Here is an 18,631-nt window from a genome sequence, read left to right as displayed (position 1 = left end):
AGATCAAGGTCTTAACGGTTTTATAATTCAATTATACTAGATCTCCCTGCACCCACCTGGAGTGGCCAACATGCTCCTGCGTGCCCCCGGCCATGCACCACTGGTATTTCTCATCAGCACTGCAGCTCTTCTCTCTCCCCATACCACTCCACCTCTAATTCCTCTGCTTCTTTCCATCCTATCCCTTCAGTCATTCTCTTATGTGCAAGTTAGATAAGATCTTGCATGCAAAGATATTCATTTGTAAAGCAAATGAGCACAGTACGATCCTTCCATAGCTGGTAGAACACCTTTACAGCTGGAAGGACTGCTGCACACTTCAGCGGGCTTACTCAGCCGAGCAGCAACAGCAGGACGCTTTCCTGGGGCTGAAGAATCAGCACTCATTTACCCAGCAAAGCAAAGGGAAGCAGGTATGCTGCTACCATCACACACAAGAGGCAGAGCTCCTGGTTAGGACAAACCCAGATCCTTACCCAGGGATCAGGCTTCTCATTCACCACCCCCTCAAAGCAGGCACAGCCCATGCCTGCCCACAGCAGGATGGATGGGAAGGGGCTGAGAAGTGGGCCCACAAGAGCCTAATGAAGTTCAAGAAGGCCAAGTGTGAGGTGCTGCAACCAGGTCAGGGCAATCCTAAGTGTGTGTACAGATGAGGAGAACCTCTTGACAGCATCCCTGCTGACTGGATGCGTCAAAAGCACTTGGGCACAGAGATAAATGCCTAAGTAGTCCCAAAACCACTACCACACAGCTGCCTAAAATAGCCCTGCAAGCACTCAGCCCATGAATCCCACCAGCTTCCCACCACCCCACGGTGCCAACAATGCCAGCCATGGGGCAGGGCGAGCTGCTGCCAGCTCCTGCCCAGGGCTGCCTGCTCTCAGCCAGGGGTGCAAACACCACGACCCTGTCCCCAAGCCCTTCACGAGGCTGAGCAGCAGCAGACAGCCAGGCCCTGTGCTCAGGAGCAAATCAGAGCATTTTCTTGGACCCTGACGTAGCACCAAGCACGTGCACCATTTTCACCCACCAGGTCCCAGAGTACTTTCTATAATCTCCCTAAGATCACGATGGGGAAAGAGATGGGCACAGAACAGCAGGACTAAAGCCTCCTGTACTTCCAGATGGCTCTCATCTGAATCATTCCCAGAGTCTTCTTCCCTGGACAGAAAGAGCTGTTGGATCTGAGTAGATGTCATCTAGTAATTAGACAAATTCTTCTAATATTTTAGTAGATACATTACTAGGCAGTTGCTCACTGAATTGCAGGAGGAATAACAGGAATTCGTAGAATTTCTTTACATGGGAATGGCTCCTTTTGTTTCCCCCCAGGCCATCCTTCCTCAGGAATGACCCCAGAGTTTGTCACTGACAGCTTTAGTCCTGCTCACACCAGCAGCACGATGGGCACAGGGCATCCCCACCAGGGCTGGGAGCATCTCCCCTATTCCCAGATGGTTCAAGGCAGATTTCCAGCAGCTTCCTTCTCTGCCACCTTCTGCACAGCTGTAACCACACCACATCAGCAAGGCAGGGGTGCAGGGAGCTGCATCCCAACTGGCAGCATCAGTAAGAGCCACACTGCATCACCAGCAACAGCATCCCCAGGGCTGAAAAGAAAACATCTCAGCCTTGGCACTGCTTTTCAGGATGGATTCAGCCCAGCACCGTGCCCAGGCTCTGTGTGCAGACAGAAGCCTTGCAGGAACGAAAGCCCCCCGGCACCTCCTCAGCATGAAGTTCAAACTCAGCACTGCAGCGTGGCAATGTTTGTTTGCAGGACGAGTGATCTGGCTCAAAACAGAGCCAAGCACTGATATTCACTGGCAGAGTCATTCACCTCGTGACGCAGCATGTACTGGCATTCTTCCAGGAGGGATTACTTTTCACTTCGAGAAAATAACTAAAATGATTTTCTCTTATGCAGAAAACAAAGGTCTCCAAGGTGACTTCACTAAATTAAGTCCCATAACGCAGCCCTGCTCTCCCATCCAAGAAAACCAATTTGGTTGGCTCTGTTCTTCAAGCTACCTCGCCTCTCAGCACCAATCTGCGTGGGAAATCAATTGCCATCACTCAGCACCCACACACAAGGCAGGCACCTGACCCAGCTCCCAGCCAACAAGCCATTTCCTCTGTCTGCATGCAGAAAATACGAGGTGCCCTTCAGAAGTGCTCCTGCTCAGCTGGATCTGCTTATTCACTGCCAGCAGCTCAGCTATTGCATAACGCGATCCGGGGCAGATTTTCTGATTCTCAACTTTCTGCAATAATCCAAGAGCTGCACATATGGGGAAAAAAAACCACACAGGCAGGCTGCAAGGAGCTGAACAGAGGTTCAACCCGAGCAGAGGTGGACGCTGCTGGGATTTTCTGCTGCTCCCTCACAAAGCTCTGACCGAATGCAAATGTTCTGTGCGTGGTGTGCAAGGATATACGGTGAGCACAGAAGCTGTTAAGGTTACTTTAAGACCACAGATGTAAATACACAGAGCTCAATGAGACAACTCAGTGCTTTTGGCTATGCAGAGAGATCTTCTGTGTAGAACACCTGATGCGTAGCATCTCCTAGCTCACAACCTGGCAGGTGAGGCAGAACAGAAAAGAACACCAAATGCTGATGTAAAGGACTTGTTCTTGCTCTAGGAGGAACTGCATCCAGTGCTCCGGAGCTATGCAGGAGAAAGACACGCTTTGCAATGACTGAATCTCACTGCTGGAGAAGACGAGCTCAGAATACAGATTCAGCAACAGAGTAAAGGCCAAAAAAAAAAAAAAAAGAAAAAGAAAGAAAACAGATGAAGTTCTTCACCTACCAGCTCTGCAGCATCACTTTGGTGACATCACAGCTTTATACATGACAGCCAAAGGTTTTGCTTAACTGCTGGCAAGATGCTGCTGTGCTCCGTGACCATGCAGCTCTGTGGGATGTTAATAGGAGGCAGCAAGCAGTGCAAGCACCGGGTCACGCTCTGCCCCCAGGTACTGCTCAGCTCCAGTGAGCAAGGATGACAGATGCTTGGGGTGAGCTGCTCTGTGCTGGGGCCATCACCACCACCCTCTGAAAATTCATCTTCCTGGAATCATGCAAGCTTCCCTAGTTTAGGAAGGAGTGAGTGCCCTTCCAACCCAAGCTGCATGTGCATGCAGGCTGCATTACAGCCACTTCCCAAGCTACAGACAGGGTGAATATAAAGTCCGAACTGGAAGGGGCTCCCTGCTCCACTGCTCTGCTGATTCCCCCCCTCTGAGCAGGGCTGAGCACCACCTCGTCCCCACACAGTTCAGCTTGTCCTCTCCACAGCTCCAGCAGGTTGCAGCACACACGCTGTCCCAGCAGCCACAGCCTGACCATGGGGTCAGGGCGAGCTCCAAAACTGCTGAGGCTGCAAATGTATTTTGGTGCAGCTGAGCTCAGTGGGTACAGCACACGTAGGGACCTCATTATGTTACATTCAGCTTTAAATTGGGTTATCCACAGTGAGATGCTACACACTGAGCTGAAGCTTCTTCCCAAAGCTGGAAGGGCCACTACTGCCTGCTCACACATTCCCAGCACCGCTCTGTATCATTAAGCATCATCGCAGAAAGATCCAAACACAAGTTAAGGCACACCCACAGCAAGGACCTCAGCCATATGCTCACCCTGTCCTCCAGGAGATGCCTCCTCTGTGAGCTCAAAACCATTTGTCTGCTGTAAGCCTGAGCAACCAACAAGCCCAGCCTTGCATCCCAAACACTGCACACCCCTTAGAGCATTTGGGGGACCCCAAAGCTGGGAGGAGACTGCCCTTTCTCCTTCATTTGTTAACTGGAGCTCCTCTCTTGGCAGGTTCCTCACTCGGACTCTGGTTTTTCAGCATGCATATACATGCTGGACTCAACTATTTCGCCCACCAGGGCAGAAAGCTGCAAAAGAAATGCAGTGACTGCAGCACGGCTGCTGCAGGACAGCCCTGCAGCCACGAGGCCTCCTCCCCTCAGCCTGCAGGAGCCTTTTTGGCAGATGGCTGAGGTCACACTGAGATTAGCAGCTCCAGGATATTGCCAACATCCATCGGCTTTTGAAAGCAGAAAACAAGACAACTCCTCCATAGGGAGCCACAAGACTTGGCACGTGCTTGGAGAGAACTTCCCAAGCAGAAGGAAATGAAGAGCATGTCACTGAGCATAGTTCTGTTAGCAGCCATGGATGGGATCAGGGCTTATCAAGCTGAGCCTCAGACAAGCCTTCTGCTGGCAGGTCTGGTGCATTTACCCCAAGAGAAGGAAGTAAATCTGGATGTGAAAGTCCCAAAGGAGAAGCACGTACCTCTGTATCTGGGGAAGCAGTGGCCAAGGGCACGCAGGCAAGCAGGGTACAGGACCAGCTGCTGGTAGCTTTGTGCAACTCAAGAGGAGGAAAAGGACCAGACCCAAGTGCTTTCAAAAACCATTTATTCATAAACCTGAGCACAGATAAATCTCACCCCTTCTCAAGGTCCCGCCTGGGTATGAAGAGAGAGGAACAAAGCCACGCAGAGAGCAAATGCTCAGGCTGAAACTGGCTTCTGAAGTCACCCTGGTGTTCAATCACCTAAATAAAAAGCCATATGCAGAAGAGACTGCTTCCATTATTAACCTGGAGATTATTTTTAGCCGAAAGATTATTTTTTAATGGAAGCAAGAGAAATGAAGGGACAGCAAAAATCCCACACATACATCCCAGGGATGCTGACGGCAGCTGGAAGCACAGAGCACACTAGCACGACCTCACATTCACACAGCTGACATTAGAGATACCACCATAGGCACCAAACCCCTTGGCGTTCTCACCCTCCCTCAGCACAAGGAAGGATTTTTATGACAACTCAATTCTGGAGCAAAGGGCCCAAGAGAAATCCTGCTCTTGGGCAGGAGCTGCTTCCCCAGCTCACAGGGCAGGTGATGTGCACAGCCAGCACAGCGTGAGCATGCACAGCACATCTCGTACCAACAGCAAGCTCCACACGACAAGCAGCTGAGATTTTCTTTTCCTTCCTCTTTTTCTTTTCACCAAACCTACCACATTTGCAAACAAAACCCAAACAAGCATATGGCAAACTTTGGACTGAGGCTCCTGCAAAAAGACTCTGTTGGCTTTGATTTACAGGCTGATTAATCTGCAGGAGGGTGGGGACAGATTAGTGACAATCGGGGGAAAAAAAACCAAACAAATCCAGGCTGTTGTCCCAGAGCCTTTCTGTGTCACAACAGCAGGCTGCAGTGCTGACGAGGTTGGATCTGCACCGCCTGAAACCTCTCCTCCAAACAGAGGGGTGCAGGGAGAGCTCCAGGATTTGGATGCTCGGGTTTGTTTGCAGCACCCACCACTGTGCTGACATCCTCTACAAGGAAACACCCGAAAGAACTGCATCATTTACAAACATGGACTCTCTCTCCTTGCAGCACCTTCCTCCCAACAGGAGGAGGGGCTGAGGGGGCCCGGGGAGGTGATTTGTCACGGTGACATCCTCAGCCACAGCCTCAGTGCAGGACCGGGCGCCGCATCCATCACTGATGCTGAGCAGGGGCCGGAGGCAGAACCTCAGCAGCACGTTGTGCCTGTGTCAGCACAGCCTCCTCAACACCAGGCACAAACCTCGGAATGAATGCAGGTCTAACGGATGGGGAGTGCTGCCAAGATGAAGACTCAGGCTGCCTGGAGAGCTGCGGGTGCCCCATCCCTGGCAGCACTCATAGCCAGGTTGGATGGGGAGCAACCATCCTCAGGCACAGGTTGGGGGGGCTGAAAGGTCCCTTCCAACCCAACCACCTTGTGATTTTATGATAAAGGCAAACAATTCCCAGCTCCTTCCAGCACAAAGCCCCTTCTCTCCATGAGAGGGATCGCTCTGCTCCCGCCCCTAATAAAAAGACACTCTGGAAGCAAGCTATTCCCCTGTGCACTCTTCAGGACTACCTTCTGTAACGTGCATATCGCTCTCTGATAGGCACAGCACAGACATTCTGCCACGAAACTGCAGCTGTGGACAAAAGGGAAAAAAACCTCAGTGAGCAACCACTCAGAAAAAGGAGCAGCCCAGTGCCATTTGGATTACCCTGAGCTCCAGCTCCTCCCTCCAAGCCCTGCTATCTCCACAAGACTGCTGGTGACAGCAATGGTGGACACAGCTGATAAGGGTATCACTGTCACCACGGGTCTGCAGGGTGCCATCCCTTGCTCTGTATGGGGAAGGTGCTCTGTGCTGCTGTGACTCAATCGGAGCAGCTCACGGGCCCCTAAATGTCACAGGTGTGGGGCAATGTGCACAGCGAGGTTTACATCCACACTGTTTTAAATCCTCCTCCACCCAAGGAAGGGCTCCAGCATCACCTTTGGCTACGGAATAGGTACACTGTATTGCTGCTCTCCTTCCCACCAGGTTCTTCCCAGTATATCCCCAACTCTGCTTTAGGAAAGGGTTCCATTAACTACAACACCTAAACAGAAGTGGCACCCCCACCCCCCCCCCACCCCCACTCCTTCTACAAACACCAAATCATCCCATTTCACCATTTCTTTCTAAGCAAAAATGCTGAAGAACACACAAAAAAATGGCAAAAACAAACAACAAAATAAGATTTGTGGGTGGAACTGCCTCTAAATATATCGCCCCTGTTAAACATTTATGGGAGGTCTGGTCCAGATCCCATCACGTGGCAGGAGTTAGCTCACCCTGCAAATGGCAGGAATTACACGTCTGGTGGCTCTGTTTTAAGCAAGAATGAACAAATTACCATACACAAGGTTAATTTGACAAATGCTCTTATTGCACAAGAACGCTGACATAAATGCAACCCAGCAGACGTGAGCCTCAGGCAGTGATTGTGCTTGTTATTGCCTCAGCCTTTTAAGTTTGCACTGGCCTTTTGGCCCTTGGAAATGGTGTCAAATGATCAGGATAAAGCCACAGCCATCTCCTGTTTGCGTTTACTCACCACCACCTCTGAGAGCATAAGAGTGCACAGGGCACAGCACAGCCAATAGAAGACAGGCATTTTATTCTTAGCTCACTGATGTGCATTCGTAACGATATTCAGACTGCTAAGGACACCCCTGGGTTTTCAGATCACAGAGGTTTTGGGGTATGATGGAGCACAAGCCTCATCCAGTCTTGCTCAGACCTAACATGGACAGAAGAGCTCCTTCCCAAGAATGCTTCTGCTGTGAGCAGCTGCCCCGATGCCAGATGCAGTCAATGTTAATGCTTTCAGTACCAAATTTCCTTCAGAGACACTGCCAGTGAGTTACAACCTGCAACCCCCAACAACAAAGATCATTTTGAAGGCAGCACTTATCTTCTTGCCACCTTTGAAACAACTCAAAAATCACACCAAGGAAATTGTCTGTGATATTTCTTCTTGATACATACCTGATCAGGAGAGGTGCACTGGATGCAAAACCCACACTGTTCAGCTAAAAGGCAAAGCAAGATCTCTGCACTGAGAACCAAACCACACAGCCTGCCCAACAGAGCTCCTGGGCTCAGCCAGCTGTACTCCCAGCACTTTGGGCAGTGGCATCAAGCTGCTGGCTGAGCACAAGCAGAGCACACGAGCTCAAGAACCAAGATACATACATGCAGAAGTTATTTCCATCATCTCCACTATAATTTCTGCAGGATGGTCAGATTTCCAGGCTCACCCCGCATCCTTTGGGACACGTTCCTGGGAAGCACAGAGGTTAGCAATTCAGTGAACAGGATTTATTTATTTTTCTCCATAGAAGCGATGAAACAGAAAGAGAATGCAAGCAAGAACTTAAACCATGGCAGATTTTGGACCCTGCAGATGCCCAGGTGACCTTGCTTCTCCTGTGACACCGAATGCCCCAAACCCATCTTTCAGCATCAGTGTCTTGAGATTTCTTCCTCAAGTCCCACTGCCATCAGCTTCCATCAACGGCCTCTGCTCAGGGTCAGTCAAGGATGAAACATGGGGGGAAAGGTCCAAAAGTTAGAGCAAGGCATTAACTATCAGTGACAGAGCACTGAGTGAGACCCACGCTCCCCCTCCATCTCCACGCAGGAATACACAGCCACACAGAGCACATGCAGGTCACACGTGCCTTCAGAAATCCATCTTGGGAACCTGAGTCATGCCATACTCTGCAATGGGATCAGTGCTGATGGGAGGTATATTTGCTGCAAAAATCCTATGGATATTGATCGTGGTTAGCAGGAAAGGAGAAGCTGTTAAATGTGCAGCCAAGAGGGAAGGCAAAGCCAATCTCCTTCACAAGGAACTGCTCTCACCTAGAAGAGGGTGATGAGAGCTCTAAGTGAATTTCCCAGTGCTCAAGCCAGACATTCAGCATTACTTTAGCATACTCTGCTGCAAGAAACCCCTTGGAGCAACCAGATGCTTTAGGGGGTTTCACGTGCAATTCTTGCAGCTGCTTTGGCAGAGACTGAGAGCTGCTGCCTGCCCTCAGCTCCCCACTGGGTGTCCACCTGGAGGAGTACATCCCCATCCCTGGAGGTGTTAACAGCAGAGATGTGGCACTGAGGGATGTGGTCAATGTGCTGGGGTTGGACTTACAGATCTTAAAGGTATTTTCCATCCTCACTGATTCCGTGGTGCTCTGACTGAGCTGCTCTTAGGGGGTGAGCTCTGTGAGTGGAATATTTATTCTTCCTACATGGGACAGTTCCAACCAGACTAAGCGAGCAAAGCACTACTGTGCACAGGGGCAATGACCTGCTCACTGCACCAATGCAGAAAAAAAGTGAAAACAGGAACCCTCCAGGTTCTGGAGGAGAGCGGTGGAAGAGCACCTGGCATCACAGTGACAAGGAGGCAGCTTCATGCTGCTGGCAGAGATGGATCTCAAGGGCAAAAGAAATGCAACAGAAGGAGTGCTGCTGTAGGAAACCTTCCTGCAGCCCCAGAACAGCACACTGAGAAGTGTAAAGAGCAGCAAAACGCTCTTTTTCCCCCCGAGTAAGGGAGCTAGATAACCTGAAGATCAAGCAAAAAGAAAACCAAGCTGTCAGGACCGCAGTGACTGCACGCAGGAGCAGGTTCTTTTTATAGAAATCTGGCACAGCAGAATCATTCCTCTTGAGGTTTTATTAAAGATATAAAAGGTGCACTTAGCACTAAGCAGCACGACGTGCCCTCGCTCATTTCAATCACACTGAAGCCAGACAGCGATTTTAAGCATCTCTGCCAGGTTTTCACTCCTCAGGCTATGTAAACTCTCCCTTAATGCACTGAACATTGCCACAGCCCCGTTCTCTCTGCTCTCTTACAATGAGGTAACACATTAACCTGTGATGCTCCCAAAGCAGAGAAGCCCAAGATATTTAATACTGCACTGTAAAGGCATCTGTAGATGTCCCAGCAGTTACACAGACACAAGCACAGTTGAGAACATGGCAGAGTTACTATCCTTCAGCTCCTGAAGCAAACCCTGCTCCTAAGGGGATGTGAGCTCAGATGGACCTATGACTCCCAGGCATTCCAGCAGAATTAAACACCCTTTAATGAAACCCATCACGCACCAGAGAAGAGGTTTAATCCCATCCTAAATGACACATTGGCTTGTCAACCCACAAATATCAGACAGTAGCCCTTCCACTGCTCTGACCTGTAAATTCAGAGAATAAAATGGTACCAACTGAGGGAAAAAAAAAATAGAAGAGCTTCAAACAGCGCAGGAACCACTGCTGCTAAGCTTGAGCAGCTTGATGAGCAACGCTGGCTTCTGCAAAACCAATCTCGGCACTATTAAAAGATCCACTTCACAGCAGGCACAGAGCACACAGCGCATTCATATTGCTTGAACCACACTTAAAGCTCCAGGGTCTCCACTGATACCCCACCAAAGCAGACTTACCACAGATCCTGCGTATTTCCCAATTTAACACACACAAGCAAGGCCCAGATGTTACAGGGTACAACCCTATGGGCACTCCCATCCCACACCTCTGTCGTGATCTGGGCTTCACCCACAGAGAGTGCAGAGCAAGGGCAGAATCATATGTTAACAGAGGTTGAGTGGCACTTTGGGATGCCTCAGGTGCAACCTGCTGTATGCAGAAGCAACCACATTGGGTAGCTCAGCACCCTACAGAGCCAGAGTCTGAGCACCACTGCACCTCCCCAGTGCCTGGCCCTTATCCCCAGTGCAAACCCAGCTCCTGGATTTCCCATCTGATGGCACACCTTCCAACACAGCAGCCCCTCTGCAGTTTGTGCCATCCATACACTTGCTGTGAATGCATCACTGATAAAGACAGTCCACAGCAAATACTGGGACTAGTATTGTGTAATCTGGTATCTATAAAAAAAATCGCATTACGTGCCAAATACTTAACACACATCCAGCCACACAGCACTACCAATAGATCCTTAGCAGGATGCAGCTGCTGTGAGCACCAAACAGCTTCAACAGGAGCCCCACGCCTTGTCTGGAGACAAAGAAAGGAGAATACATCCAACAATAGGAGCTGAGAGCGTGCAGAGCACGTTCAATTTGAATTACACAAGACTAAGACGATCCTATCACCTTTTGTACCATTCCCACCAACGATGCAGCAACCTACCAGCAGCATAAAAGACAACTTCAGGAGAAATGGCTTTTGGTTTGAGAACTGCCTTACCTCCCACTGCTTTCAGAAATTACATCCCAGGAGAGGCTGAGCTGGGAGCCTGCAGCAGTTTCTCAGCAACGCAGATACATAAGCAACAAGGAAAGGAAAAGCTGTTCGGGTGAAGCTACACATTAGTTTCAGCTGACCACACAAAATAAACCGTAGCACATTCTGCTCTACAAGGTCTGCTGAGTAACACCTGAGTGGTAACGTGGGAACAGTAAATGGCAAATAGAGTTCCCAGCATCAGTCAGAGTAAAGTGTGGAAACAGCAATGCCTGAAGGCATCCACCCTAACAATGAAGGACAGGGCTTCTGAAGCACGCAGACCCTACACCTGACCACAGTCAGGTCAGGAGGGCCTCCAAAAGGGACTCAGTGAAGTTAAGATGCAACCTTTGGTTCAACTCCTAATGAGCTGCAGGCTCAGGTGGCACCGCTCACCTGCTGCACGTTGCAAGGCAGAAGGATGCTTACTGAAGCACACGCTTCACTCTCATCCACGATCTACCCAGAGACAAAAGGCACTCTGTCCTGCTGGCAGGAGCCCCGCAAGCTGCTCTGAGCCATGACCTTCGTGCTTTACACGCCTCCAACAAGGGCCATCACCCTCCACAATCACAGGAGACCTGAAAAAAAGAGAGCTCGTCAACAAATACACACAGGGCAGGAGCTGGTGACGAGCAGTGCCAATGTGTCCAGGCACGTGGCTGCCCACAGCTCATGCCAGCACACTGCACCGTGTGAGGAAATGGGCCCTTTTCCCTTCATCAGTAATGCAGCTACACCACTGAGGCACCCACACCAACCCCAAACCCCAAGGAAGGAGGTCTTCCGCACACAGCAGCAATACACAAGCAGTAGGTGTGAAGGATAACATTTTCTGCTCTGCTCCTTAGAAAGTGCTTTGCAGAAACCTTTAGGTATTAATAGCAGATTTCAGGCATCATTGCACTGCTTCACAATGAAGAAGGAAAGGCAAGGCACCGACTCCCACAGCACCAGATTTATCTTCCCATGCAGTGCCGAAACCGCTGCAACCCGCTGTGCGTGCCCGAATAGAAAGACATGGAGAATTAAGACTGTTATGGGGAAATGAAGGCCCTCCTCCACAGTCATGGTGGGGACACACATCTATTCAGTTGTGATTTCCTATCCCAGCCGTGTGAGTCAGCAGATGCTGACCCAGGAGCTGCACAGCCAGCCCCCGATGGGCCCAGGCTGCAGCGCGCTCTGCCCGCCCGCAGTCATCAGACAAAGAAAAATGAAGCCATCAATTATTAAACAAGCTTCTTGATCAAAAGCAAACAAAGGTTGGTCTAAAACGTATCAAGCTGTCGGAGAAACGATTAAAATAATTGAACGGTATAATGAAGAGCTGATGGGGAATCTAACACCTCCGTCAGCCCCATCTTTGAGCACACTCCGGTGCAGGCGCTTCCAGGACACCAGGGCACAACTCCTCAAGTTTCAGAGCGACTGCAGCACCGAGTCTGAGGGCACTGCAAGGAGCAGAGGGCTCCAATGTCACCGTGCACTCAAAGCACCTAAAATTACCAAAGTTACCTAGCTACGGTGCAACGCACACGCAAGCAGGATGCGATACAGAAAGGTTCAGCAGTCTGACCTGACACGGAACAGTGCACAGATGAGGGCAGAGTGGTCCAGTGGTGGAATGGAAAGCAGCTTCAAACCAGGGAGCCCTGAGCAAGCTGCCACCACCTCCACGGAGGACAGATGAGGACAAAGAGCACAACAAAAGTTGCAGCATTTGCACTAGAAATGGTCAGATGGTGATTACTGTCCAGACAGCTGAGCCCATAAATATTCCCCGTACCTACACACACCTCCAGGAACTGAAACTGCAGCACGAGCAATGCTGTCTGAAGTCCACCACGCAATCCACCTCAAGGCAGCACTGCAGGTCGCGTCTACACCCCTCAAAAACAGAGGGCACTGCTCCTCCAGCCACCTCAAAATGCAGAGCTTACTGCAGCAAACCACTTACTTATGCTGCAACTTCATCCAACAAAGCACGTGGGCCAGGATGGCAGATTTAAGAGCTGAGTGACTCCCTGGATGCAGCAATAACCCGAGAACAGAGGAACCTGGTCTGCAGACTGACAGCTCGAGCACTGCTTTCACTTGCATCGTGCCTCTGCTTATAAAGCACCCAAGATGGGATCCCTCAAAAACAAAAAAATGAACAGTGATTAACAGCAGAGCACCATATGGATAAAGCAAGCATCCTGTGAAAACAAGATGACTGGGAACAAGCGTGACAAAAATGCTGGCTAAATACAAGTAGCTCAGAGTTACCACACAGCCACAGGGCTGCCTTGAAAACCTGCATGTTTCCATCACCTCAAGGATGAAAAATGGTCAAGGACATCCAGTTACTTCTGTGCTTGCAGAGAGATGGGGTGTTAGAAAACGCTGTAGGGAAGTATCTTTCCCTTCATTTAATTACATGAAGATTAAGTGTAAGGAAGATGTTTTGACCCAGAGGGCGGTCCAATGCTGGCAGAGAGATCTGCAAAGACTGCAGTCTCAAACCTTGGGGGTACTCCCTCACTGGGGCAGCCCTGTACCACGCTGGGGTTGGGAGCAGAGCCATCCTCTGGAAGCTCCCAGTTCTTCTGTGACTCTCTCATACTGGTAGCACTGAGCTCACCGCCCCAGCTCTCAGCTGGAGTCAGAAAAGAACCTTCTGGGTTATACTTAAGACCTTTAAACACTAATCAAGAGTTAACTGCTGGATAAACAGAGCTATGCAAAGAAGCCTGTTCTGGGAAGCAGCTTTTCCAGGGAAGCAAGCTGCCATCTCCTCCCCATGGCAGGGCACGGCAGGGCAGGCAGGACAGCTCATCTGCTCCAGGCATCAGCTCATTCCTGCAGGAGTGCTGCCCAGCACTGAAAGGGGAGCTGAGGCCACGAGCTGGCCAGGAGCCTTTTGCATCACAGCTATGAGCAAATTAGACACAGCATGAAATATTTTTTTCCTTCTCTGTTTGGCACTGCTTTAAGGCACCAAACCTGTAGAGGAGAAAGCACGAAACTCAAGCTAGTTGAAATAAGAGCAAGCTGCTGGGGGAAGGCAGCCCACACCCAGAGCCTCGGTCGCAAGAGCCAATGCCAACATCAGATGAATTAATACTTACCTAAAGATACTCTCCTTGAAAACCTGTAACGTGCTCAAGGTGATTAGGTTCTCCTATACACACACACTAAGGACAGATAATGATAAATCTGCAAGTGGCAACCTGCCAGTACAGTTTGGAAAGAGAATTTTGCTCATTAATGAGACAAGCAGCTGTGCCATGCTTGAACACTGCTTCCCAACACCAACATCACCTCTGCGCTGCGGACTTCCAAGTCAGTCAAAAAGCTTAGGACAAAAAATAAAATACCCCACAACCAAACAGAGACAGTCAAGGGCAATTAAAATGTAGACAAAGCCAAGGAGCTGCTCAACCTTCCAGTCATTTGGAAGTAATGAGAAAGTCTTGGATTTCCTGCAGATGAGTCTCCTGGCTGAACAGGGCCAGCAGTGCTCCAGGTGCTGTCCTGTAATTGGGTCTCAGGAAGCAGGCTGATGCGAATGAAGCTCACACAGCATTGTCTCTTGCTGTGCCCACAGCAAGAAGTCCTGCCCTTGCTCAGCTGTATTTCAACCGTTCAAGCGCGGGTCTGTGAAACACAGCCACCTTCCTCAGAGTCCAACCTCAGCCACCCTATAGAGAGAGAAGAGCCCAAGGTGCTGCAGGAGCAGGGGCAGCCCAACCTTTGGATCCCTGCTCTCAGTATTCTGAAGGAAAGAGGTCACTACAAAGACCAGAGACCTCTTCCCAGCCAATGATTTTACTGTGCAGCTCCCCAGCCCCTCACCCCTTGCTAAGCTCAACAGCGAGCAGCAGGAAACTGAAATAAGCTTCAGTCTGCAGCTTAATCAATACACAGAAGGAAACCACTCAGGCAACAGGGAACAACATTTCGATGGAGCTGATGGAGCTGACTCGTCGTGCACAGGCAAAGTTCTTACCACCTTCCTCAAGCCAGTCCTGAAAACTCAACACTTAAATCATCACAGCAGTGCATCAGGAGAACAGCCTCCCAAAATTCAAACGGCAAAGGTGCTTAAAGCCACGCGGAGGACAGCACCGTGAGGCACCTGCAAGGGCACAGTTTAACCTGTGCTTTTTAAGCAATTTCCTGACCTAAAAGAGGAATGAAATGCACTGCCTGATATCTGGTGCTCCCTTGCTATCAGTCAGCTAAAACCAGCACTTATAAAAGAAAAACAAACCCCAGGATTCTGTGAGAGTTGCTCTCAGCCACAAGCAAACCTGGCTGACACCGGCACGGTGGGCACTGCCGCCCTCCAACAGAGCCGGTTCTGAAAAGCATCACAGCTATTCCTTCCACCTAAGAAAAACTTCCCCTCGAGCTCTGCGCTGTGTTTTCATATCCCTGACCCACAGCTGCACTAACTCAGCTCTCCCTGGGCTCCGCTGGGGAAAGGGGGAGAAGCTTCGGGTGTCATGCAACACACCACAAACCATCGGCAGCCGCAGGTCTGCACCGGCTGCGTAACGCTGCCACATCTTTCACCCTCTGCTCAACTCATTTCCCCGGGTGCCTTCCGTCATCTCAACCTAAAACACGCAGGCCCGCCTTAAAATAACCCTAGCCCCGCAGATCTCAAGCGACTGCTGGAGAAAGCCACTTGTCTGCTCGTGACAGACCTGGCACCGACACAAAGACAGCACTCTGACGTGGTTACAGGACAGCGGGGCTTCAGCGACCGACCCCAAACGCACAGCTCAGCCGCGTCTGCGCGCCCAGGAGGGGCAGCGGGAGGAGCACGGCGGAGGCAGCGCGGTCCCTGCGTGCGGGGAGCAGCTCTGAGCTCGGGGTTAAGCCGCAGGCGGCCACACAACGCACCGCGTTATACTTACGGCCTCTGACAGCCCTGAGACAAGTGTGCCCGAGGAGCGGGGCAGTTTCCATCAGCTTTCCACCTGCCAGCGGCGGGCAGGGCAAAGCGGGCCGCGAACTCGGGTAGGGATTGAGGCACCGGGGCGCGTAGGGACAGATGCGTTCCGCTGAAGGGCCCCGCAGACACCACCGGGGGCGACTCGGGGCTGTAAAGCCGTCCTGAACCCCAACCATCGGGCACGCCGGGACCGCTCCCACCCCATCCCCAGACCCCAAACCGCAGCCAGCCCCGCACGCAGCACGGCCGCTCTCCCTCGCAGCCGGTACCTGTAGTAGCTGAGCAGCCCGTTGCTGAGCACGAACCAGCGGCGCTGGTAGCCCTTCAGGTAGTTGGTCCACTTGAAGAGCCAGCCCTTGTAGGTGTCGGAGCCCGGTGCCGCGGGCGCTCCCGCCGCCGCCGCCGTCCCCCCGCCGCCCCGGCTCCCCGCTCCCGCCGTGTCCGCGCTCATGGCGCGGCGACCGGAGCCCGGCAGCTCGTGGCAGGCCAAGCAAGGGACGGCGCTGAGCAGGGAGACCAGCCCGCGGGTGCTGCTGCTGCTGCCGCCGCACAGCGCGGCCGCCTTCCCCATAGACCCCGCGGCGCGGCCCCGAGGCGCTGCGCTCTGCCGGCACCGGAGCGGGGCGGCGCCGCGCCCACGTCACGTGGGGGAGAGGAGGGGGAGGAGGAGGAGGGTGGGGTGGGTGCAGAGAGAGGAGGCGGGCACGTGAGGCGACGCGCGGCGAGAGCGCCCCCTGGCGGCGGGGCGGGAAGGGCGCCCAGCCCCGCGGCCGCTCGGGGCGCGGTATCCCGCAGCCCCCCGCCATTTTGCTCTCGCCGCCATTTTGCGGGTCGTGGCCGCGGCCGCCCCCTGGGCACTGGGGCGTTAAGAGGGACAGCGCTGCAGAATCACGGTGCGCTTTGTGCTGGGAGAGGTCTTACGGCACCATCCCCTCTCCCCGAGCCCACCCCTGCCGTGGGCTGGCAGTGCTGGACCACACGGCGGCCGCCCCTCATCTCGGGGTGGGGGGGAAACTATTCGCAGTGCGCCCAGCAAAGCACCACGAGGACCATCGCCGCCCCGTCCCTCTCCTTCGTGCCTCCTCCCTCGGGGATCTCTTTTCCCTGATCTCGCCAATCTGCTGTTATCCAACTAATCGCATCAGTGCTCGCCGATCACCTGCACGTGCAGCTCAGACACCACCACTCCCAAGCTCCTGCCACCCCGGGCTTGCAGAATCTCTCGTGGCTGCGAACAAGTGAGGAAACATCCTCTGGTTGTGCCTCAGTAGTGAGGAGTCTCACCTGATCCTGCCGGTCACATTTTCGGATCCATTTGCTGTGGATAGCCATTTATAACAGAGTTTAGAGAGGGAACAAGGGACTGGTGGCTGCTGGGGATTTGCAGCCAGCGTCACTGCACTATGCCAGGAAAAGACTGCAGTGAAGAATCGCCAAAGTCAGGGAGTGGAGTTGAACCCCCAGTCACCCCAGAAATATAGATTAAGTCTGTCCCTTGGTGACTCGAGGGCATTAGAGTGCTCTGTGCACCAGTGTCCACCAGGGCCTTATATTTTTGTGGTTCTGATGTGCCAGGCCATCGAATCCACACAGTCCCATACACTCTATTATCCCTTTCCCCCCCCTGGCTGGGGGCAGGGGCTGTTGTGGCTGGTAGGTACCTCGCTCAGCTCTGAAGGAGTACCGTTCAGACAGGAGGGTGTCTCGCTCAAACTGGAGGGTGTCTCTTTCAGGTTGGAGGGTGTTTTTCTCTGTCTGAAGGGCGTCTCGCTCAGATTGGAGGGCGTCTAGATTGGACTGGGGAGTCTGATTGTCAGCTAAAAGACCCTCTTTCTGGATCAGGAGACTGTCCCTTTCGGCTCGGAGACGCTCTCGCTCTATTTCAAAAACTCTCTGCCTCTCTGGGATAGTATTGAATAAGGCACGGCAAGCATAAGCCAGACCCCAAATAATTTGGGCGTCCTCAGATCTGTTTGAGCCGCAACATCCCCGTCTCAAATATCTGCTTAAGTTCTCAGGATCTTGCAGGTGTTCAGGAGAAAAGTTCCATGACACCGGTGATGCCCATTTCTCTAAAGTCTCTCCTAAGTCCCTCCAAACTCCCTGCCAGGCAGTATTCTCTGGCTCTAGGGAGGGTTTTCTCAAAGTATTATAAATACAAATACTGAGTAAAATGATGAAGAGTACATTCAGGGAGACGGACACCACCGTCATTACGAGCATTGGATGAGCATTCAGAAAATGCATAATGAATACAAAGGAGAGGCCAGGAGTCTGTTTAAAAATCACAAGTTCCATAGAGTTAGCAACTCCATCTGGAGTTACTCCCTCCGGAACTGAATGCCACATCGTATACAAAAGCCAGGAAGGTATGTCCATCAGTGTTTTTAGTTTATCATATAGAGACCAAGCTCCGTGGATCAGACTGGCAAACTTAATTAAGTCCCAGTACGTTCTGAGCATTACAAGGGAAAAAACGATGAAATGCAGTCCCTTTAAGACCAGTTTAAAAAGAGAGAGCATTTTTTTTTCTTTTTTTTTTTTCTTTACTAAAACTAGCTGGCAGTACCCAAAAAAAGTTTACAAATATCCCGGGACAACTGGCAGTACGCCCAGACTTCAAGGTCCTGCAGTACAGATAAGCCTGCTAACGAGAGACAGAGATTCACTCTAGAAGTATGTCTCTGCCCAGTTAAGGCAGCTGGTTTTGCCCCACGTTGGGCGCCAAAAATGTCAACGGTTTACGGGCAGGTTCGGCCCGGCTCCGCGACGATTGGTGCAGGGGACCCACGGACCCACACCCCAGGAAAGGGGAAGGGGGAAAGGGAAAAGGGAAAAGGGAGATGGGCCTAGGAACAAAACAGCAGCAACGATCTGAGGAGGAAAGCTAATTAACTAAATAGATATCGGAAAGCAAAATAACACAATATAATACAGTATAATTGGAATTAAAGCTAATAAATCAAATAAAATGAGTGAGAGAGAGCGTCCGATAAACCGAAGGCCTTACGCT

At 51.6% G+C, this 18,631-nt stretch overlaps 1 protein-coding gene across 1 annotated transcript in view; it reads right to left on the bottom strand.

The window, feature by feature from the left end:
- Positions 1 to 16,189, bottom strand: part of OSBP2 (oxysterol binding protein 2) — a 57,690-nt gene extending 41,501 nt beyond the window's left edge. Inside the window, exon 1 of the mRNA XM_065738809.1 lies at positions 15,888 to 16,189. Coding sequence (XP_065594881.1) covers positions 15,888 to 16,189 — 302 coding nt within the window. The remainder of the gene's footprint in view (positions 1 to 15,887) is intronic.
- Between the last annotated feature and the right edge of the window lie 2,442 nt (positions 16,190 to 18,631).

The sequence above is a fragment of the Cyrtonyx montezumae genome, unplaced genomic scaffold, assembly GCF_038088225.1.
Source record: "Cyrtonyx montezumae isolate F1298 unplaced genomic scaffold, pur_monq_1.0 scaffold_23, whole genome shotgun sequence".
Taxonomy (NCBI): Eukaryota; Metazoa; Chordata; class Aves; order Galliformes; family Odontophoridae; genus Cyrtonyx; species Cyrtonyx montezumae.
This window is presented reverse-complemented; position numbering and strand designations above follow the sequence as displayed.